The sequence below is a fragment of the Pantherophis guttatus genome, chromosome 1 (genome assembly GCF_059756535.1).
Source record: "Pantherophis guttatus breed Tessera chromosome 1, ASM5975653v1, whole genome shotgun sequence".
Lineage (NCBI taxonomy): Eukaryota > Metazoa > Chordata > Lepidosauria > Squamata > Colubridae > Pantherophis > Pantherophis guttatus.
In genome coordinates this window covers 213,465,403-213,489,113 of record NC_142063.1, presented here as the reverse complement: position 1 = coordinate 213,489,113, position 23,711 = coordinate 213,465,403, and the positions used below count along the sequence as shown (strand labels likewise).

At 38.6% G+C, this 23,711-nt stretch overlaps 1 protein-coding gene and 1 long non-coding RNA gene across 4 annotated transcripts in view; one reads left to right on the top strand and one right to left on the bottom strand.

Annotated features, from left to right (window-relative positions):
- Positions 1-17,754, bottom strand: LOC148116766 (uncharacterized). 2 transcript variants are annotated; one of them, XR_015731315.1, is made up of 2 exons: positions 17,615-17,754; positions 1-1,980 (listed from the first exon to the last, which is right to left on the bottom strand). It is a non-coding gene; the product is annotated as an uncharacterized LOC148116766 (long non-coding RNA). The 2 variants fall into 2 exon arrangements; XR_015731314.1 differs by lacking the exon at positions 17,615-17,754 and adding an exon at positions 11,261-13,025.
- Positions 17,654-23,711, top strand: part of TAF1B (TATA-box binding protein associated factor, RNA polymerase I subunit B) — a 42,109-nt gene continuing 36,051 nt past the window's right edge. The window contains exons 1-5 of one of the 2 annotated variants that reach the window (XM_034432074.3): positions 17,654-17,760; positions 18,825-18,923; positions 19,121-19,211; positions 21,054-21,151; positions 22,896-22,994. In XM_034432074.3, coding sequence (XP_034287965.2) covers positions 17,743-17,760; positions 18,825-18,923; positions 19,121-19,211; positions 21,054-21,151; positions 22,896-22,994 — 405 coding nt within the window. In that variant the 5' untranslated portion in view covers positions 17,654-17,742. Of the gene's footprint in view, positions 17,761-17,911; positions 18,249-18,824; positions 18,924-19,120; positions 19,212-21,053; positions 21,152-22,895; positions 22,995-23,711 lie in introns of those variants that run through there. The other variant, XM_087882404.1, reaches the window with a different exon arrangement.

Genomic DNA, 23,711 nt, shown 5'->3' with positions numbered 1-23,711 from the left:
TGGTTTAACAAAGTTTTTACTTTGTAGTGAAAAACAATTGCATAGTCTTTTAGTCAATCCAAGTCTTTAGCCATTCAAATCAGTCTGAAGTTACAGATATCTTCTTACCAGACAAACAACAGTAGGTAATAAACAGCAATTCAATGCTGGTAACAAATCATGATGATAGCAGATCCATCCACTTCTTCACACACGACAGTAACAGTTTCAAGCAGCAAGTCAAGCAATGATGAGAGCAGGTCCAACAATGACTATAGCTCGGCTTCCTCCTTATATACAGTTTACACTAGTAATTATCCACTTAAGATAAGTGAAGTCAGCAGTGCAATGACTCAACAGTACAATTATGATAATTGCAGTCAGCATTCAGTCAGCAGTCATTAGTCATTACAATGACTCAGCAGTACAATTACTCAGCATTACATCTTAGAGTTACAGAATACATTTAAAGTGATAGAACACATATATTGCCTGGACAACTTGTTAGACTTATACCATATCCTAACAGCCGTCATATGATCATCCAAAGACAGCCGTGAGTCCAGGAGGACGCCCAAGTTGTGAGCCCTCTTTGAGGGGGGTAAGATCTCATCCCCAATAGCCAGCGATGGTGTTAACTAACTATATCGGGCCGTCGGAAGCCACAGCCACTCAGTCTTGGAGGGGTTGAGTCTGAGCCTGTTCCTCCCCATCCAGATCCGCACGGCCTCCAGGCAGCAGGACATCACGTCAAGGGTGGCCTGGGGTTGAAATGTACAACTGCGTGTCATCAGCATACAGTTGACACTTTACCCCAAAGCCACGGATGATCTCACCCAGTGGCTTTACATAAATGTTAAACAGGAGGGCGAGAGGACTGACCCTTGCGGCAACACAGACTGCATACAGTCAGAGAGGAAGGAGAACCACCGTAGCTCAGTGCCCCCCACTCCCAACTCCTCTAGCCGACGCAGCATGATAACATGATCGATGGTATCAAAAGCCGCTGAGAGATCTAGGAGGACCAGAACAGAGGAGCAATCCCTGTCCCGAGCCCTCCAGAGATCATCAACCAATGCGATCAATGCCGTTTCCGTGCTGTAACCCGTCCTGAAGCCCAACTGGCACGGATCTAGATAGACAGCTTCATCCAGGAATCGAGGAAGTTGTCTTGCCACCACACTCTCAACAACCTTCGCTGCGAAGCGGAGGTTGGAGACAGGACGATAATTAGCTAATACAGCTGGGTCCAGGGAAGGCTTCTTGAGGAGGGGCCTCACCACTGCCTCTTTCAGGGTGGATGGGAAGACACCCTCACTCAGCGGAGCGTTGGTAATCTCCTGAAACCAGCCTCGTGTAACCTCCCAGGAGGACAGCACCAACCAGGAGGGACACGGGTCCAGTAAACATGTGGTAGCATTAAGCCTCCCCAAAATCCTGTCCACGTCCTCAGGAGTCACATGGTCAAACTCCTCCCAGATAACGCTCTCAAGACTCACCTCCATCATCCCGTCCGAGGCTATCCAATCAGAGTCCAGGCCGCCCCGAATCTGGGCGATTTTATCATGCAGGTATTGTCCAAAATCCTCAGCTCTACCCAGTTCTTTGGGAACTGTTTTCTGAAATGCCAACATGCAAAGCACAATACAATGCACCGGGATACTAAAAAGTCTTTTATTGCAACCTTTGCTATTTTGATGGCTGCACAGCAAGGATTAACAAATCATGGGTCACATATGGCCTCCAGTTGCCTATTTGTGTTCCACCAGTACCCTTAAATTGTGATACCAAAGCATGGAGGCAAAATGGCTGAAAGTAATGGTACAGTTGAAGGTGGTATTGGGGAACCAGCTTACCTTCACAGTGTTCCAGACTATCAGCAATTTCCCATGGCCTTGAGAGTGACCTGTGCTGCTTACATAGAGAGTAAGAGATTTTCCCCAACCCTTCCATATTCAGGAAGAAGAAGGCTTTTGTCTTTAGGAGTTATGAGTCAGAACTCTGGAAGCAAAGGATCACAAAAGTATATCAAGATGTAAGATTTTCTTCCTAATTCATATTTGATGGAATTTGGATTTTTTAAAATACTGTTCAGACATTCTTAAAATTAACTTCTGAGTCCATTATTAAAAAATACTTTTCAATATGTCCAATGTTAAAGTATTTTGCTTCATTCTGTATTTGTAAGTTTAAGTCTTCTTTTATTTTAATCTTTAGTTCCTTCTGGTTCCATCTAGTGTCCAACCTTCAAAGTCTCATCCTACCATGATTTTTAAAAAAGAATTCAAAACAAAAGCATTTCCCCATGGGAAGGATTCTCTCTTTCACCCTTTTGCTGTTTATTTTTTTAAAATGTTTTGCATTCTAACCTTATACTTAAATTTTCTTTTGCTTAGGACTGAAGAATACTCACTCAATATTCCAGTTTATCAAATCAGCTTCTTACTAGCTGAAAAACAATTAACAAGCCATTTTAAAAAGTGGTTAGAAAAGAAAACATGCAAAATCAATTAAAGACACTGACTGTATTTTGAGCAAAATAGCTATTTCCTCATCTCCCAGAGCTCTAAACCCACCAAAGACTGCTGTCTTGCAGTCCCTTCAAAAGGAGCAACTTTCTAGAGCAACTTGAGGGCAATCTCAGGTCCTCTCCTTGTCTGGAGGGCAAATATGAAGAGCTGGTTTTCATACTCAGCAGCTCTTCATTCTGCCACAGTGATCATCAGTTCGCCATTACTTCCTTGGAAGCCCCTCATTTTTCTTAATTTTTATTATTTTAGTATGTGGTTATACTTACTTTAGAACATATATTTCTGTTATATATTTGCACTTGATCCAAATAATCTTTGGCACCATAATACAAGACTCAAACTTTTTTAAAACAAATATGACTTATGGTGGAGCTTCCCATCAAGATGGGAAGTTGCATAGTTGCTATCCTTTGTTCTGTTTATGCAAACTCTAGATCCCAGAAATATGAATAAGAATGAGAACATATAATTTATCCATGAACTTCATAACAATAGCACAATGTTCTCTAGAAATTAAGAAAGTTACAATAGCTAGCTACAATAATATTTAGCAAATGTTCACTCAAAGTATAGTAAATTATATAGTAGAACACATTAGTGTTGAACTTGGACGACACTAAATGATTTAGACTGAGAACAGTTGACTTAAAGAATGGAAGTTGACGGATCCCTATTATTATCTCTTATAAATATATAAATGAGTGGTGAGAATGCAGATAGGTTTAACAGCAGGAGAGCAACAAAAACCAATTTTTGAAAACAAGCTGATTTGTCTGCAGAGAAAATTATTTCCATGAATAATTGTCAACACTAAGTGAATATTCCTCCTTGACATTGTTTTTTTTTTAATAGAATGCTTTGTGGGAAAAATGCCTGATTTTCTATAAATATACAAAGATACTTGCATGGTAAAAATGGGATTTGCAGGAGAGTAGTCAGTGAGAACCACTGGCCACTAAGAAGAACATTGATGCTCATTTCAATTTTTACTCCCACTCCCCCAAAATCTGGATCACCTTTCAGATATTTTTTTTTAAAAAATGTGAAAGATTGGTAAAAAAATAAGTGTTAAATCTGAAGGAATGAAACGAACTTCAATAATAAAAACCTATATCATAAAAACCTCATTTTATTATTATTTTAATAATAATGAGGTTTTTATAATTGAAGTCTGTTTGCTTTCCATCAGATTTGATCTTTCCATCAGATTTCCATTGTTTCAATTGTTATCAGGCATATTGGTAATTGTGTATAATTTGGAAAGACTTTCTCAGTTTTGAACACTAGATATACTTTACAATTCTAAGAGAGAATGTTGGGTGTTTTATAATAATTGATAGTTTGTACAGCCCTGACAATTTGGTCAGCTAGCTATTATCATAAAGTTAAATATTACTTTTTACTAAAAGTAATTTTTGTTAGAACTGTTAGCAAAAGGAAAAGAACAACTTTACTAAATTAAAGTTTTTGCAGTTTTAATGCTAATCAATCAACAGAATGGAAATACGTACACTATTATGACATTATCAAATGTAATCACTAAACCGTTCTTTCCTCCCTGGAATTGAAAATTGGAAATATCCATTTAATGAATTAAACAAACAGAACTATACCTCCAATACTCCATTATGAACTGCATTATAAAACAAATAAAATTGTCAGTCTGTTCTACAATAAGGATTACTGAGCTCTTACCCACAGCGCATGTTACTGTAATATAATCTATTTCCACAAGGTGGCAACACCTCCCTTTTCAGAAAAGCAACAACAACCCAATTTACTGATTTATTGCCAACAGTTTCTGAACCAAGTGTGAGGGAACTTTAGGCATCCACAATCTAGTCTAGTGAGATGCTCCTATGAAACCCAATTACAATATAAAGGCTGAACAGGTAAAGCTAAAGAACAAAATGCCTCTTAGCAATGTTCTAAGGCCGTGATGGCGAACCTATGGCATGCGTGCCAGAGGTGGCACACAGAGCCCTCTCTGCTGGGATGTGCGCCATCGCCCCAGGTCAGATCTCCATGGTGTTTCTTTCGTGAGCTTCTGTTTCCCTGCAAATGACAAAACAGAAGCTCACAAAAGAAAAAGATCTTATCTCTTGCTGCGCTGCTGGTGTTGGGATGTCCCACCTCCCGCTGACCAGCTGGTATTTGGGTCTCTGCTGCGCATGTGCATGCCTGAGCATGCTCACGCATGTCCATACATGTCTGCGCATCCATGCATGTCAACACATGCGCACGCTCACAAATGTCTGCATGTCCACGTGCACGCATTCATGAGTTTGCATCTTTCAGTTTGGGCATGCGCATGCACAGTTTGGGCGCTTGGTGTCTAAAAGGTTCACCATCACTGTTCTAAGGGTTTGTTTTCACTACAAATAGTCCTTGATTTATGACAATTGAGCCCAAAACTTATGTTGCTAAGCAAGACAGTTGCTAAGTGAGTTTTGTCCCATTTTACAACCTTTCTTCCCACTGTTGAGTGAATCACTGCAGTTGTTAAGTTAGTAACATGGTTGTTAAGTGAATCTGGCTCCCCCTTTGACTTTGCTTGTTAGAAGGTCCCAAAAGGTGATCACATGACCCTGCAACCATCATAAATATGAGCTAGTTGCTAAGCATCTAAATTTTGATCAAATACCAACGCTGAATTTTTGGCTTGTTTGTGGAATACAAATGTTTAACACTGAATCTAAGTGGAGCAAATAATCCCCAAAAGAGAAAAAAAAATAATGATTTGAAAACATTAAATAAAATATGATTTGCATGAAAGTAACACATACTGTATTTGAAAAAAGGGCATAACTATTTCATTTATAAAAATTATTTCATCAGGAACAAAGAAAAGAAAAGAAATGGAGTTGTTTTCTATATTAATCCCAAAGTAAAACCAGAACTTGTATTGACTGATGACCACAGTAGATTTATTGGAGTGGATGTTAATTTGCATGGGACTAAAAGGCTGATACTGGGACTCTATGCCCCAAGAAAAAGTACTGCTCTATAAAGGATTTATGGAAAGACTAACAGATTTCTCTTATGGAAATTGGAGCTTGACAGGGGATTGGAAGTGATCTCCCCACAACTGAATACAACTTCTAAGAAAAATATTAAAGTCACTTAAGGCAAGTTACTAAAATATTTCTTTTATTTGATGGACAATTTAGGGCTAGTGAATGTATGAAGACAGAAAAATGGCAATTCAAGAGGGTATACTTTCTTTTCTAAAAGACATAGATACCTTTCAACAAGAAATATGATATGGATTTCAAATAATTTTATCTACCAAGTTTTCTAAGGTAGAGATATTACTTTTACTTTTTCAGGTCATAATCCTTTAAGTTTGATTATTTAAATGAAATCCGGTTCTTTTATATGAGATCAAAGAAAAAATTACAGAAAGCAGAAAAGAAATTGAAATAATTTTTTGAAAATAAGGTAAACAAAATACTGATTTAAAAATGAGTTGAGATGCAAGAAAACCTTTTATCAGAAGTTATTTTGAATAACATAATAGTGAACTCAAAAAAGAACAGGCAAGAGAAAACACAAGCTATTTTGACTGAGATAAAGAGAAAAGAAAAATTAAAGAAATTTCCAGAGAAAATAAGTACTTCTCAACAAATTAAGCTTTTACATTGATAGTTATCCACATTAAAAATTACAAAAATGAAAGAACTATATAAAGGAATAAAACATTGAGTTTGCTAAATAAACCAGAGAAATGGTTGGCATATAAATTAAGAAAGGAAAATGAAAATAAAATTATATTGACACAGCAAGAGGGAGATATTGTACTAACGGATAGTGTGGTTATGCAAAAAGTATTTCATCAATATTATTCTAACCTGTATAAAACAAGTGACAACTCTTTGGAGAAGATAGATGAACATCTAAAGAAACAAAATTTACCGAGGATTATAAAGGAACAGAAACAGAAACAGATTATGAATGGATTTATAACTATAAATGAAATTTCTGAAGCTATAAAGAAGATTAAACCAGTTAAGGTTCCTGAACCAAATGGATTACAGGTTCTTATTATAGATGTTTGGAGGATGAACTTTTACAACCTTTACAAAATATGATGAACTCTATCTTACAGGAAAGAAAGATGCCAATCTAGGACTAATACCTAAAGAGAGACAAGATTTGACTTTAACAAGAAACTATGGTCTATATATCATTATTGAATAATGACTACAAATTGTTCACAATGATTCTGACTGATAGATTGGAAATAATTTTTCAAGAATTTATTCACGGGTCCAATGTTGGTTTTCACCAGTGGTGAAATCTAAATTTTTTTACTACCAGTTCTGTGGGTGTGGCTTGGTGGGCGTGGCAGGGGAAGGGTACTGCAAAATCTCCATTCCCACCCCACTCCAGGGGAAGGATACTATTTTTATTTATTAATTTATTAATTTTATTTCTATACCGCCCTTCTCCCGAAGGACTCAGGGCGGTGTACAGCCTAATTAAAAACATAAAGATAGACAAAATTTAAAAATAATTAAAATTATTAAATAATAGGCCCAATTTGTAAAACCCCAAATTTAAAATCCCATTTAAAACCAATTAAAAATCTTTACATTGATAGCCCAGCCTGGCGGAACAACATGGTTTTGAGGGCACAGCGAAACACACGGAGATCAGAGATTTTACGAATTTCTGGGGGCAGATCATTCCAAAGGGCAGGGGCTCCCACAGAGAAGGCCCTCCCCCTGGGTGTTGCCAGCCGACATAATACAAAAATCCCCATTCCCTCCCCACTCCTGGGGGAAGGATATTGCAAAATCTCCATTCCCACCCCACTCTGGGACCAGCCAGAGGTGGTATTTGCTGGTTCTCTGAACTATCAAAATTTCCTCACCCCTGGTTTTCACTTTTATAGACAATCGGTAGTACACTCGCAAAGCAGAAATGTAACATGGGCAAACCACAGCATTACCATAATTGCCTGTACTGCTAAAGTATACTAGACTGGCTGCAACTTTCAAGTGGACCTCAATAAGAGTACCATGAAGAATGTGCTGTAATATTTATTTATTTATTTATTTATTTATTAGATTTTTATACCGCCCCCTCTCCCGAAGGACTCGGGGCGGTGCACAGCCAAAGTTAAAAACATACAATATAAACAATTAAAATACGTTTAAAACAGAATTAAATCTAAGATGGCTCCCCAATTTAAAATGCCTTACCCATACCCCTATAAAAAGACGAATTTAAAATTTAAAAATTTAAAATTTCCACATTTAAAAAGGGGGAAGATTTAGGCCAGGCCAGCTTGATAAAATAGAAAAGTCTTAAGTGCGCGGCGGAAGGTGCGCAGATCCGGGATCCTACGTATCTCCGGGGGGAGCTCGTTCCAAATCGTAGGTGCCCCCACAGAGAAGGCTCTCCCCCTAGGGGCCGACAGCCGACATTGTTTGGCCGACGGCACCCGGAGGAGCCCCTCTCTATGGGAGCGTACTGGCCGGTGGGAGGCTATTGGTGGTAGCAGGCGGTCCCGTAAATAACCAGGTCCTAAGCCATGGAGCGCTTTAAAGGTGATAACCAGAACCTTGAAGCGCACTCGGAAGACCACCGGGAGCCAGTGCAGCTCGCGCAGGAGAGGTGTCACATGGGAACTCCATGTCACTCCCATCACCACCCGCGCGGCCGCACTCTGCGCCAGTTGGAGCCTCCGAGTGCACCTCAAGGGGAGCCCCATGTAGAGAGCATTGCAGTAATCCAGACGAGAAGTAACGAGGGCATGAGTGACTGTGTGTAGGGAGTCCCGATCTAGATAGGGACGCAACTGGCGGATCAGGCGAACCTGATGAAAAATCCTCCCGGACTATTACACTCCAATAGTCCATCCACGATGACCATGGTATGAACAGCTATCTGGGGATCCTCATGGTCCAGAAACAGGCATAACTGGTTCAGAGGATGAAGCCCTTCTGCCCATATTTGCCATTTGCTCTTCAAATTGCACGCCTTTCCTGAACAGGGAAGTGTGATCCCATTCAGGGTTTATGATGTGAAGTCTCTGGCGGTGGGTAGGCCAAACACCCACACCTCAAAACTAGCCTTTTCAGTGGTTGCTTCAAGCTTTACAATTCCCTGTGATGGAGATCAGGCAAGTTCCCTCCCTGTTATCCACTCAATAGCAAGAAAATCCTGTTGGGTTTTTTTGTTGTTTTTTTAAAAATCTGGTCAGCCTTTGGTGAGTAAGCAAGGTTGGGACCTGAATCAGGCTTAAATTGGATGGGTGTAGTCTCTGTTACTGATGCTTTTAACAGTGTTTCCTATGTTTTTAATAGTATTCTTAATGGCTGGTTTGTTGTTTCCTGCCAATTTTTTTTTAAAAAAATAATATTTTATTTATTTATTTTATTTATTTTCAATTTATATACCGCCCTTCTCCCTGAGGACTCAGGGCGGTGCACAGCCAGAATTAAAAACATGAAATACAAATATTAAAAACAATTAAAATCTATATAAATTTGGCCCAAAATTTAAAAAAGCCACAAACCAATTAAACATTTAAAAATTTTAAAAAATTTCTTCCTAAGCCAGCCCGGCTTGCTGGAAAAAGTGGGTTTTAAGGGCACGGCGGAAGGCATTGAGGTCTTGGATTCTCCTTATCTCTGGGGGCAGCTGATTCCAGAGGGTAGGTGCCCCTACAGAGAAGGCCCTCCCCCTGGGGGTCACCAGCCTACATTGTATATATTGATATTGATAATATTATGAGCTTTCTTCAATGCCTGTTGTTGTTTTTTTGCCAGAAACTCAAGGTTCACACTCAGTTGCTAAACACATACAGTATTTGGGATACCCCATATTGGCATTCCATTCAACAAGTTTGCAGTAGTCTGTAGTGACAGCAATTCCTACTTAGCAGCCAGAAATAAGAAACCCAGCATGCAAGAGAAGTATTTCTGCTCCGTGTTATGCGATCTATAAAGTGAAAAATACAGCCTGCTTTGCGAGGCAAAAAAAATGGCATCTCCGTATATCAGAAAGACATACAGAACTCAGAAGTCTATGATGAGAAGCAATTATCTGTAACCCTTCTTTGTCAGGGTCTTGCAAGAAATAATTGGTATGCTCCTTAGGGACTCTTCCCTGAAATTCTGCTTTGAAGCTTTATCTGAGGGAGCCTGACGGTATTCTGAAAGCAAATGCTACGTTTAACAATATGGCTGAAAAGCAGACTTTCGTTACACTGAAGGAGATAAATCAGTGGTGGGCTGCTGCTGGTTCGGACCGGTTTGGGGGAAATAGAAGTTGGGACCTGCGGGGGTGGGTGTGTGAGCCCACCTGCCCCAGCGCTATGCCGTCCTATTTAGCTGTGTTTTTTAAGCCGCGTACATGCATGCGCACTCACATTTTCGGTGCTGGGCGAACTGGTTGTTAATTCATGTGCCGCCCACCTCTGAGATAAATGGGTTTGTATTCAAGTTACTGTATATAAGCTTTATTCAGTTTTGCAGCTTTGGGAAAACAAAGATCAGAATTTAATATTAGCCATGGAACCTTGCTCATTAGAAATGTAGCTAGTTAGAATCCACCGGGCATATATTTATCAGAGTGTGCATCAACTTGAATATGCTGCCTGCAATCCTTTTAATTAGAAACTGAACTGAAGCGAGAAGACAGGCTGTCTCCTAACTCCAAAATTATCATATTCCTATCAGGGCCTCAGTATGCTTGGGTAACCTATAATTAGGGACAAAGGTTAACACATAATTTTATATGTTGAATAACCAGTTATATTCGTGCCATTATTCAAAGGCAGGCCTTGCTTTCCCCAGCAGCCTTATGAGTACGTAAGAAAGTCTCTACTCATATTAGGTCAGATGAGTAAATGGAGGTGGAACTGAAATGATTAATTTGACTTCCAATAATTATATAACTGTTTCAGGATTAATATTTTTTTCAGTATGCATTTATTTTGCATTCCAAATTTGAATATTTTATTTTTTCAGTTTGACAAATATTTTCAACTATTTCAATGTCTCTTCACTCATAAGCACTTTTCAACCTGAAATTAACTATGTCTGTTGTTGTTGTTTTTGAGGGAGGGGAAAATGTCAGCATGAAATCAACTGTACCAGCTTATTCTCCATCCCCGGTAATATAGATATCTCTATGGTTATCAATTGATAATACAAATACCCTTTTTTTCAAGATGCACATTGTTTACTTGACATTTGAATGCTTGGAAGTTTATAATTGTTGACTTGTGAGACTGGCTTTATGCCCTGGATACTTCCATGCATATTAAACCAGGACCAAACACTTCCTCCGTATTATTTTCACAGTTTAAATGCTTCCTTGAAGATGCAATTAAGCAAATAGATAAAAAGGGTGGATATTACATAGGTGTCTACTTTTTAACCAAATTATCTGGCCCAGCTTTCATCCAAAGGAAGAAACACTAGACAATACGATACAGATCTTCTGCGGCACATTTATACTCACATATCACCAGCTGATATGTAATTAGCTAGTTTGCTACTCAAAAGATTGTATTTCCATGACAAATGTTTGCATGGTTGTATTAACCAGTGGTTTACTCAGTTAAACTTGGGTACTGTATACAGAACCCATTAAACCATAACTTATTACACAGGCTATATTCATGCAACACAACAGACTAAAATATGGTAGGCTAGTTTGTGAGCAAAACTAGTTACTATGTTGTGTGAAACTTCTCTATGAAAAGTAATTATGTATGTTGATAAATTACATACTGTTAAGTTTTGATATATCTTAGCATTCCTGCTCTATGGCAGGGTCTGTGTGTCAGCATATTCATCTCCATTTGAGTCAGGATATTCATCTCCATTTGAGTCAATCCATGGCATCTTCACCCATGCATTTCATGTCCTCCTTGATGCGATCCATCCACTGATACTTTGGTTTCCCAAAGAGTCACTGACCACCAGGGTCCAGACACTGGCTGTCTTTGCCACGGAGTCTTCTTTACTGCATATGATGTATTCCATACCATCTAAGTCTTTCTTACAGCAGTTTTTCTACAACTGGTGTGACTCCCAGTTGACATCAGATGTCATCGTTCATGGTGTCAAATTACATTAGTCCAAGATACCATTGGAGCCTTTGCATTTCCATCATGTGTAGGGCCAGCTCATGCTTTGATGTTGCTGTAGAGAGCGACTGGGCACACTATTCTTATGTAAATCTTTGACTTGAGGCATAGAGGCATCACACAGGACTCCAATCATCTGGGGCCACTTCATCCAGGCGGCACTGACATGGGCATGGCCATATGGAAAACTATCACTGTCATTGCCTATGAAGAATTCAAGGTACTTGAATTGCTCTACTTTTTTCAGATCTTCTCCACCAAATTTGATAGTTCCATCGGTTTGGGGGGCTATATTCCGTTTTCTTGATGTTCAGTCAAAGGCCAAATTCGCTGAGCCATTCATTCCATTGCCATGTTTTCTCTCAGAAGTCTTCACGTTGCTTATTCATCAAGATGTTGTTGGCATAGAGAAGTGACCATGGATGGGGTGATTGGAGGTCAAGCGTCATAGTATCCATGCAAAGGACAAATAGCAGAGGTGAAAGTGCCAACATCTAATGTACTCCGATGTTGATGGAGAAGGGAGGCAATGTTCCTACTGCACATCGGACCATGATAGTGACGCCACAGTACAATAGTTGAATCCATTGAATGTAGGCTTCAGGAACATTGTGAGATCATAGGGCATGCCAAATTAGTGTTGTATGGGATGTGATTGAAGGCCATTTCCAGGTCAAGGAATTCCATGTGGACGGGCTTTGTCTTCTCACAGTGCTTCTCCAAAAGCAACTGAGCAGTGTGGCGTCCATCGTTCCACTCCTTTTCAGAAAGCCACATTGATTCAGAGTGATGGAGACAATCTTGCAGAGCCTGGCATCAATAATACATTCAAATATTTTCATGGTGTGAGACAGGAGCCGAATCAGCCAATAATTCAAGCATTCTGCCATGTCACCCTTGCCCTTCCAAATTGGTACCGTAGTGCTAGTTGCCTAAATTGCTGAGGCTGCACCCTCAGATCCAGAATTTGACTAGATATTACCACTGATACGACTGAGGTACTCCAACGCTAACCGATGTGTCACTCTATCTATCGTGGAAGGCATTTTATACCTACTGCTAGGTATTAATAAGAGGCCGCTCTACTGGAGAAGATGCCTTTTGCAGCTGCTCACTGAAGTACAGATGCTGCTAAGTGAAGATAGTTCTGGTCCTTTTTCTGCTGTTAGGACATAGGGTCCTCTTCTACCTTCAAAACCGTTGACCATCTTCTGTAACCCTGGAAAGGGGCCCTTACAAGGTGCTACCAGCCGGGCCAGCTGGACCAAGGTTTTTTAAAGAGGTGTTACTCCTCCATCACTCACCCTTTGTCCTGGCTTGTGACAGGCAGAGCCTGGTTTCCCAAATGTTCGGCCCAGGATGGCAGGTTTTAAGTTTTGATATACAGTCAGGTCCAGAAATATTGGGACATCGACACAATTCTAACATCTTTGGCTCTATACACCACCACAATGGAGTTGGAATGAAACAAACACAATGTGCATTAACTGCAGACTGTCAGCTTTAATTTGAGGGTATGTACATCCAACTCAGGTGAACGATGTAGGACTTACAGCAGTTTGTATATGTGCCTCCCACTTGTTAAGGGACCAAAAGTAATGGGACAATTGGCTTCTCAGCTGTTCCATGGCCAGGTGTGTGATATTCCCTCATTACCCCAATTACAATGTGCAGATAAAAGGCCCAGAGTTCATTTCAAGTGTGCTATTTGCATTTGGAATCTGTTGCTGTCAACTCTCAAGATGAGATCCAAAGAGCTGTCACTATCAGTGAAGCAAGCCATCATTAGGCTGAAGAAACAAAACAAACCCATCAGAGAGATAGCAAGAACATTAGGCGTGGCCAAAACAACTGTTTGAAACATTCTCAAAAAGAAGGAATGCACTGGTGAGCTCAGCAACACCAAAAGACCTGGGAGACCATGGAAAACAAGTGTGGTGGATGACCGAAGAATTCTTTCCCTGGTGAAGAAAACACCTTTCACAACAGTTGGCCAGATCAAGAACACTCTCCAGGACATAGGTGTATGTGTGTCAAAGTCAACAATCAAGAGAAGACTTCACCAGAGTGAATAGAGGGTTCACCACAAGATGTAAACCATTGGTGAGCTTCAAAAACAGGAAGGCCAGATTAGAGTTTGCCAAACAACATCTAACAAAGCCTTCACAGTTCTGGAACAAGATCCTATGGACAGATGAGACCAAGATCAACTTGTACCAGAGTGATGGGAAGAGAAGAGTATGGAGAAGGAAAGGAATTGCTCATGATCCTAAGCATACCACCTCATCAGTGAAGCATGGTGGTGGTAGTGTCATGGCGTGGGCATGTATGGCTGCCAATGGAACTGGTTCTCTTGTATTTATTGATGATGTGACTGTTGACAAAAGCAGCAGGATGAATTCTGAAGTGTTTTGGGCAATATTATCTGGTCACATTCAGCCAAATGCTGCAGAACTCATTGGACAGCACTTCACTGCAGATGGACAATGACCCAAAGCATACTGCAAAAGCAACCAAAGAGTTTTTGAAGGGACAGAAGTGGAATGTTATGCAATGGCCAAGTCAATCACCTGACCTGAATCCCATTGAGCATGCATTTCACTTGCTGAAGACAAAACTGAAGGGAAAATGCCCCAAGAACAAGCAGGAACTGAAGACAGTTGCAGTAGAGGCCTGGCAGAGCATCACCAGGGATGAAACCCAGCGTCTGGTGATGTCTATGCGTTCCAGACTTCAGGCTGTGATTGACTGCAAAAGATTTGCAACCAAGTATTAAGAAGGGAAAGTTTGATTTATGATTATTATTCTGTCCCATTATTTTTGGTCCCTTAACAAGTGGGAGGCACATATGCAAACTGCTGTAAGTCCTACACCGTTCACCTGAGTTGGATGTATATACCCTCAAATTAAAGCTGACGGTCTGCAGTTAACGCACATTGTGTTTGTTTCATTCCAACTCCATTGTGGTGGTGTATAGAGCCAAAGATGTTAGAATTGTGTCGATGTCCCAATATTTCTGGACCTGACTGTATTAATTGCTGTAAAAGAATTAAAACAGTATATCAACATAGGTTAAAAAGAATAGTTGCTGGAACCAGGTATGTCTAGTTTAATGAAAAGAAGGACTAGTGGTGACATGATAGCAATGTTCCAATATCTAAGGGCCCCACAGAAGGGGAGTCAACCTCTTCTCCAAAGTACCTGAAGGCAGGACAAGCAGCAATGGAGGGAAACTAATCAAGGAAAAAACAACAACTAGAACTAAAGGAGAAATTTCTTGACAGTTAAGACAATTAATCAGTGGAACAACTTGCCTCCAGAAGTTGTGAATGCTCCAACACTGCAAGTTTTTAAGAAGAGATTGGACAACCATTTGTCTGAAATGGTTATAGGGTTTCCTGCCTGAGCAGGGGATTGGACTCAGTGGTGGGATTAAAAATTTTTTACTACTGGTTCTGTGGGCGTGGCTTGATGGGCGTGGCCAGGGTGTGTGACAGGCAGCACTTGGCCTCCTTCACCCTCCCTGGGAGCAAAAACCGGATGTGGAGGGGGATGCACTGTCTTCCCCGTGCCCCATTTTGGGCCTGACCTGGCTGAATCCCACCACTGGTTGGACTAGAAGACTTCCAAGGTCTCTTCAAAGTCTGTTATTCTGATCCCCCTTTAAAAATATGTAATTTTTTTACATATGTAAGAGGAACCAGCCAGCCAAGCTACAGATTGTGCAATAGTTGAGACTCCAGATAACCTTGCTAAAATAAATGAGAATTTTAAACAATGTGCAGGGAATGCAGTAGTTTAGTAATTCAAATTCTGGTACAATGACCAAGGTGGGCAATAAGCAATGCATTTTGCCTGCTACTAAGTCAGTTAATTTGTAAAATCCCAAACAGCATGTCTAAGAAATAAAAATAGGTCTGCAGTATAAACACCAGGATTTAGAAAAACTAATTTTATATTGTTAAGTGCAGGAGAAAGGTTTCATAGTTAATATCTATGACTTGAACTTTTTATTTGATAAAGCTGACAATATATGAAGCAAATGCACAAAATGTAGTATATTACAGAATGTAATTCTGAGAACATTCACATTTCCAACAGCAAATGCATATTTTTGACTTCTTTACTAGGAAAAGGAAACAAAATTGTAATTTTATTTTTAAAATAAATATACTGATTTTAATTGTATCTGTAAAATATTAATATGCATTAAAGTGTTGGTTCAGTTCCAAGCTGGGAGAAAGGGGCTGGAAATAAAATGGAGGCTGATTGGAAAGAAAGATTCTGTTTATTGATGAACAGAATCAGCCTGTGATTCTGGGACAGTCCGCACTGCATATCGGACATTAATACAATGAACGAGTCCAGAGATATTTCACAAGAAGAGTCCTCCTCCACTCCTCTGCTTGCAGCAAAATACCTTATGCCACCAGACTTGAAATTTTGGGCTTAAACAACTTAGAACTTCGCTGTCTTCAGTCTGATCTAAGAATAGTACATAAAATCATCTGCTACAATGGCCTACCAGCCAATGAATACTTCAACTTCAACCAAAACAATACAAGAGCACACAATAGATATAAAGTCATGGTAAACCGATCCAAACTAGACTGCAGAAAATACGATTTCAGTAACAGAGTTGTCAACGCCTGGAATACACTACCTGACTCTGTGATTTCTTCCCCAAATCCCCAAAACTTTAACCTTAGACTGTCTACTGTAGACCTCACCCCATTCCTAAGAGGTCTGTAAGGGGCATACATAAACACACCAGCATGCCTACCGTCCCTGTCCTAATGTTTTCTTTCATTCGTATCCTTTTCATGTATTTATAATTATGTTTACACTTGTATCTGTCATAAAATACATGCTTGATGAAATAAATAAATAAAATAAAATAAATAAAATAAAATAAAATAAAATAAAATAAAATAAAATAAAATAAAATAAAATAAATAAACGGACCTTCTTTCTTAAGCAGCCTCCATTTTATTCTCGGCTTGGACCTGGACCTGGATTTTTCTTCCAACAAAAGGTAAAAACTGATTACTAATTATAAAATGATGCTGCATGTTAAAAGTACTACAGAGGCCTAAAATATCAGATAGATAAAAAAGTAACTGTACATTTTATATTATCTTTGAACTGATGAAATCAATTTTTGCTCTTCGAAGTAAAATCATAAAAGGAAGAAAAGAAACATAAAAAGACATACTCTTCTATTTAATTTCTATAATACACAGTGCTATAAACTTTCACAACAATAATTGTTTGAAAAAAATGCACCAGTATCTCATAGTGAAACAGTTTAGTTAAAGATATGCCTCCTTCCCTGGCCTTTAATTGCTAGTTACCTTTAGGATCAAATTACATTTGTATTTTTTCAGATTATTCCTTATCTTAATGTTTTTAGCTGTCTTGAATATTCACTGCTTGCCAGAAATGCAGATTATAAATGGGCTAAATGAATGTAAATAAAATTTAGCCCAATGTAGAGAGACAGCAATGTTTGGACTGTAGCTGTAAAATACTAATGAGCCATTGTACTCTTCCTTGCTTACAATATTGCTGCAAGGAGGTGATTGGAAGTATGTTTATTTTAAATTAAACTCAGTTTATTACTTTGCATTTTTCCAAGAAAGCCAAATAATACACCACTGTTATTGATAAATCCATAATCCATAACATATATATATATATATATATATATATATATATATATATATATATATATGTTTTTCTTTCAGCCAGGTTTCTCCTACGTAACCAAGTTATATAACCAATATATATATCCTGGAACGTTTGTTGCGGTGGCTTTCGCTAAATGACACGCGTCCAATAGTTATTCATCCATTCTTTCATTCTTTCACTCAAAATAAACATTTCTACTTTTCATTTCCAGCCATCATCCCTCGGAGATAGGTTGGACTTCGATTTAAGAGCCACAGCAAGTTTAAAATCTTCAAGCAAGAAAGCGGACACTCTTATGACCAACCTCGGAACCCAAGACGAAGACGCCTCGTTTCCCGGCCGGCAGCTGTTTCCGTTGCTCCCCGGCATCCCGAGTTTGGTTGCTATGGCGCAGTCGCGATGATCGCTGCCGCGTAAAACGGGGTGCGCGCGATGGAGGAAGAGGACGCGGTGAGGTTGGGGTGTACCTGGTGGAGGGGGGGGGAGGAGGTGGCGGCATTTCAGCAACGGACATTAGAGGGGAAAAAGGCGGGAAAATAATTTATTCATTTGCAGACAAATAATGTCGTCCCGTAGGAGGGATCTGTTGTTTTGTTTTTTGTTTTTTAAAAAAGCACGACTCTGTAACAGCCCGTCGGTAGCTATTGGAGGCTGTTTGCTTTTTTAAAAATTTTTATTTTATTTCACCGCCAAGCTGGAGAAAGTTTAATTGGTTGAATTCAGGATCCTTTTGAGAGAGGAAAAACACAGCTTGAGGACATATTTAATCTATTCTAGGAGCTACGATCTGGATGTAAAATTGTGGAAGACCAAGTTGCAGCAGTAAAGAGGCACCGAATGCTTTTTTAACGGCCATCTAGTAATGATAGTCTGGATCTTGTGTCACTAAATTTCATCGTTTCTTGAATGTGTTGCTTGAATTTTCATCCCTTTGTAAGGTGTGTTGGGGTTGCCAAACCTCTTCCTATGCTGCTGTTCCTTGCATGGTTTGGATGCAAGGGAAAAGGGAATAAAATTTGCAACATTCAAAACCGTGTATGAAGTCATGCATCTTAATAGTGGAGTAGAATTGACTGTATCTATCCGCTATTCCTTCTCTACTGTTTTATGCCCTCCCCCAATTGTGCTACCAGGGTTTGTGGATTTGAGTTGCAAAGCCAAGAAGCACAGTTGTGAGAGTAAATATTTAGTTGCATAATAGTGGTGGTAGCGCTTTGTTTTTATAAAATAAACTTCACTGCAATGAAGGGGCTTTTGTCTAGTAAACATACATAGGACTGTATGTCAAAAATTCAAGTGCAATTATATTCATGCTTAGTTGAAGGAAACGGCCCTGAATTTATTTGCAGATATGCAGGACAGTAGTAGTTTTAAAAAGCCATGTTACATGCAGATGGTATATTAGGTCTAAATAGGGTGCTTGTTGTTATATGCTGATTTTTTTCCCCTTAAATATTTATTGCATTGTGCATTTGGATAGAATGAAAAGTATGGACATTTTCACATTGTTTTAGAGAGACTACAATGAACCTTGTGGATATTGTTCTGCTGTCAGCTGGAGCATTACAGAAGAAGGCAGATTTTACTGCACATCTTGCCACACCGTCATAGAAGTAAGGTTGCTGTTATTTACTTCCCAATTTTAAAATTCACCTTAAGTGTAAGTGTAAATCTTTAAATATTAATTATTAACATCAAATACATGAATGCAATCTATGAACTTCTTAAATAGTTGTACATCTGATCTAATTGTTTTAGCTGAATAATTTTGGGCATGTGTATTAACAATACATGTTTTCAAAACTTGCAGAAGACTAGAGAAGTTCAAACTGGTGATGTTATTACTAATGCAAGGGCACAGTCTATCTCTAGAGGATTAAGAAAAAGGAAGAATAAATTTGGTAAGATTTATTTTTTTATCAGTCTATTATAAAAGTGTAAAATATAATTTTCCCATCATATACAGCTAATGCTGAACAAGTTTACAGCCTTCTCATCCAATATGGTGTGCTTGTTTATATCAGTTCTTCAGTGGGGGTAATAAATACAATTTGTGGGTTATAGGTTTATAATAAATATAATCTGTGGGTTATAGGTTTATTCATAGCTGGAGTTTTAGCATCATCTTATGAAACTAATCCTCTGGACCAGGGGTACTAGGCTGTGGCCCATTGAGAACCAGGCTGTGCAAGTAGTGTGTGTGTGTGGGGGGGGTGTTTTTCATAAGCAGGTGTGTGCAGAAAACAATCCCCCCTCCCACAGCCAGTCTGCAGAGCCAGAAATGTTCTCTAGACACATGGTTACACTGTGGTAAGAATCTGAAGTCATTAACTTATATCGAGATAATTTTATTGTGTTTTCTAAAAATCTTCTTTTGCAAGACTACATTTCGGAATCTTTTTTTTAATACTCAAAATTGAGGATATGTGTTTCACAATCAGTACTGTTAAAAGTGCATTAGGACTGGTATTTATTAAAAACAACTATATATAGTGGTGTATATAGAGTAATAATAGATTCAAGCATGCCAAACGTATTCAAACAAAACATGTAAATTGATTATGACTCCTCCAGATGATGAGACAGAGCGCTGATTTGGCTTTTGGATCTAAATAGTTTTCTCTACCCTTGCATCTTAAAAACAAGAACAATGCTGCAACTTTTGCCATTTTTTTCAATCTCTAACATCTAGGGCAGTGTTGGTGAACCTTTTCGGCACCGAGTGCCGAAACGGGAGCGCGCGCGCACAGAGGAGCACTGGAAACTAGAAGAGCAATTTTCCAGCATGCGTGCCGGTCACCTGGTCTTCCAGTTTCTGGTGCGCATGTGTGTGTAAGGAGTAGCTGGCCAGCACGCAGTGTTAAAATTTAAGATTCAGTTTTTAAAAAATTAGCCTTGCAGACACATGGGTACATAGTGAGTTATAAAAAAGTATCCTGGAGAAAATGGATTATCTCAAATCTCTTCAGTACAGGTAGTTCTCGAGTTACGATAGCGATAGGGCCTGGAATAATCATCTCTTAAGTGATGCAGGGAATGTTGGTAGTCATGATCACATCATGGCAGCTTACTACAACAACCAGAACTCAGGACCTATTATAAGTCTCCCTTGTGCAAGTTTGAAAAGTCACTGAATAAGCGGTTGTAAGCTAAGGACCACCTGTGTTAGCTGAAACAGCACAGATCATGCTTTTCAGTTATTTCTATTGGAGCTGGGAAGGGGCTGGTGCGAGGACCTTAATTCTTGATTGCTGAAGACTCTTCAAGGGCTTTAACTATTGATCAAGGTATCCTTCTGGAGCACCTGCAGGAATGAGGTGTAGGAGACACTTGTACATGGGTTCTCCTTTCTTCATGGTTGCATTTAGATGTTGTTGTTGAAAGGCAGAAATTGAGCTTAACGCCCCTGAGAAGTAGAGTGCCACAAGGCTAGATACTCTTGACCCTTCTGTTTGAAATCAGTATGAATCTCCTGGATAAGGTCATCTGTCATTTTGGGATTGGGTATAACCAGTATGCTGATAATACATATCATGTAGGATGATACAAAGGTGGTTTGTCATTGTCATCTTTTAGATCTATCTGGTAGGTAGATGTTGATTGTGCAATTTATATTTGTCTGTTTTCAATATTTGCTCCCTAATAATGTTTAACAACCTATTCTTAAAAGTTTCTAACTGATATAATTTGATCCCTGACAAATATAAGCTACTCATAAGATTTCACTTTTTCTTAATTTTCAGATAAAGGCTGGGAATGGTTTATATGTGAAGGTTTTCAGTATATTCTTCGAAAACAAGCTGAAGCTCTGCAATCTTTAGGAGTTTCTTCTCAGATGAAGGTATTTTGCTTTTTTCCTAATGAAGTTAATCACAGTTTTTTTAAGCATTTGAAAAATAAAGCACTTTTCTGTGTTTACACAGTCTGCTAGACTATGGTTAGGTTCCTGCAACATACACTAAGCAAACCAAAACATAAAAAGCCCACATAATGGCTTTGTGGGTTTTTTTTATATATAATCTGGAATCTTGATTTAGAATAAGGAAAAACCTCCCAAATATCTGTTATGCACATTTCAAGTAAGTGATATGTGAAGGATAAAGTTTTCCTAAAAGTTCTTTGTATTATAATTATTATTTGATGTTTGGGATGTAATAGCATTTATCTATTATTAGATTTGGAGACTGTCCAACTCACAGAAAACTGTGGGTGGCTTACAATAAAAACAGAAAGATCAGTCAATAAAAAAGCATCCATGCCTGAAAAAATAAATAACTAAGCATACACCAAACAGACAATACAATACAATAATATTTATTTGGTCAGTGACCAGCAAAATATAAAAGAATGAAAACAATGAAACAAGTAGATACAATGATATGCTAATAACTGGCCAAAAAAATAATAATCACATAATGTAACATTCATTCCTCTTACTGTATCAATGCATTTATTATCCAGTGGTACACATCTAAAACACTAATAGCTATAAAATTAAAAACCATATATCCCATAACAATTTATTAGTTACAATGTATAAAACAAAAAAAAGTTTAAAACAAAGGTAATACATTTTTAATCTATTATGTCTTATGTTCATCATAGCAACACAGTTTAGCTACTGCATGCATAGTAAATTATTTTAGATCCTGAAAAAGAAGGTACACATAAAATTTATCTGACCTCTCAGGGAATTTATTAGGGACAAAACATAGATTAATAAACTAACAAAGGCTAGGCACCTACCCTAGTTAAGCCCAGGCCCGGGAGCAGAATCACCTTTTTAAGTACTTGAAAAACAGTTGTAGAGTTGGAGCTGTACAAATCTTCAGGGGATGCTCTTCTAGAGGGCAAGCGCTGGAACAGAAAGGAGGTACTGCCCAGGTCCTGATAAGACTCAGTTTAATTAATTGGACCTATGTACTCCGCTTGAGCTCACTGGGCAATCAGAAATTATCTGACACATGGACCCTCAAATAAAGAGACCCTGGTAGTGACCAGGCCCATGAATTGAACCCGGAAGCAAACTGGCAACCAGTGCTGTACATGAAGCAGAGTTGATATATAACCAGAACATGACATGTCCATTGCTGTCTGTGCCATCACATTCTGTAACTTCCAAGTGGTGTTCAAGGGCAGCCCCATATAGAGTAATCTTTTTAGTGATAGAGTTGTTGAGAGATGGTTAGGACATGAGTAACTAAGGACCTCCCACTCAACTGTGTAAACCTTTTTAAATTCATGGGCTAATATTTATTTACCAAACTTAGAGATCACCCATCTCATTTACAGAGCTACTCTGGGCAATAAAACTAAAAACAGAGATATTAATGCTTAAGGTGAACTTATTACCCATCAATATTTTTAACCAATTTGAATGAATGAGTGAGGAATATTGCAAACCAGCAATACTGTATATCTACTTTTTTCCTTTTTATATTTTCCTTTTTTCCCCTTTCTATATTAAAATATTAAAATCCATCGTTTAATGTGAGTTCCACCATATAGATAACCTCATCAAAATGGATGAATGACAAAGCCTCTTGTGTACTAATATTAATGAATAATATGCTGGTTCTTATCAGGATGAAGTTCTGTATAATTTTTGGAGACGATATCTTCACAAGAGCAAAGAGGCTTATAGTGACAAGACTCTCGGTGATGTTACTCATGATATTTCATCCGTAAGTATAGTGTTCAAGAGAAATAATAACTACCTTCTTTACATCTATACAGTTATATAGCATTTATATAAGAGCCGTAATGGAGCAGTGATTAAAAAGCAGTATTGCACGCTAAGACTGCCAGCAGTTTGGCAGTTTGAATTCTGCTCAAGGTTGATTCAGCCTTCCATCCTTCTGAGGTCAGTAAAATGAGCACCCAGATTGTTGGGGGCAATATGGTGACTCTGTAAACTGCTTACAGAGGGCTGTAAAGCCCTGTGAAGCGGTATATAACTCTTAAGTAAGTCCTATTGCTATATAAACATATTACACCAAAACTTAAATGGTACAAATCACACTTGCCTTGCAGTTCCTTGAAAATATGCATTTGCTACTATCTTTGACAAAATAAGCTAATTTTATAGTAATTTTTAACAATTCTTAAATTTTCTGGTTTCCATAACATTTTCTTAAATCTTATTGAATAATAGCTAAGATACGTGTTTCCAGAAGGTGGCTATTAGTTTGATGTAGCAAAAACAGCAGTGCTTGTGATTTCTCAAGTATTGACAGGTATTGAAGCACAACCTTTTTTGTACATTATCCGATGTAATTCATGGGCGGGTTGAAGTCCATGAAAACTTACATTGTTGCATAGCTTATCATCCTTTAAGATTCCACACTGCTTGGTATTGCTTTTTAAATGCATTGGTACTTCAGTGATGAAAGGTACAATGA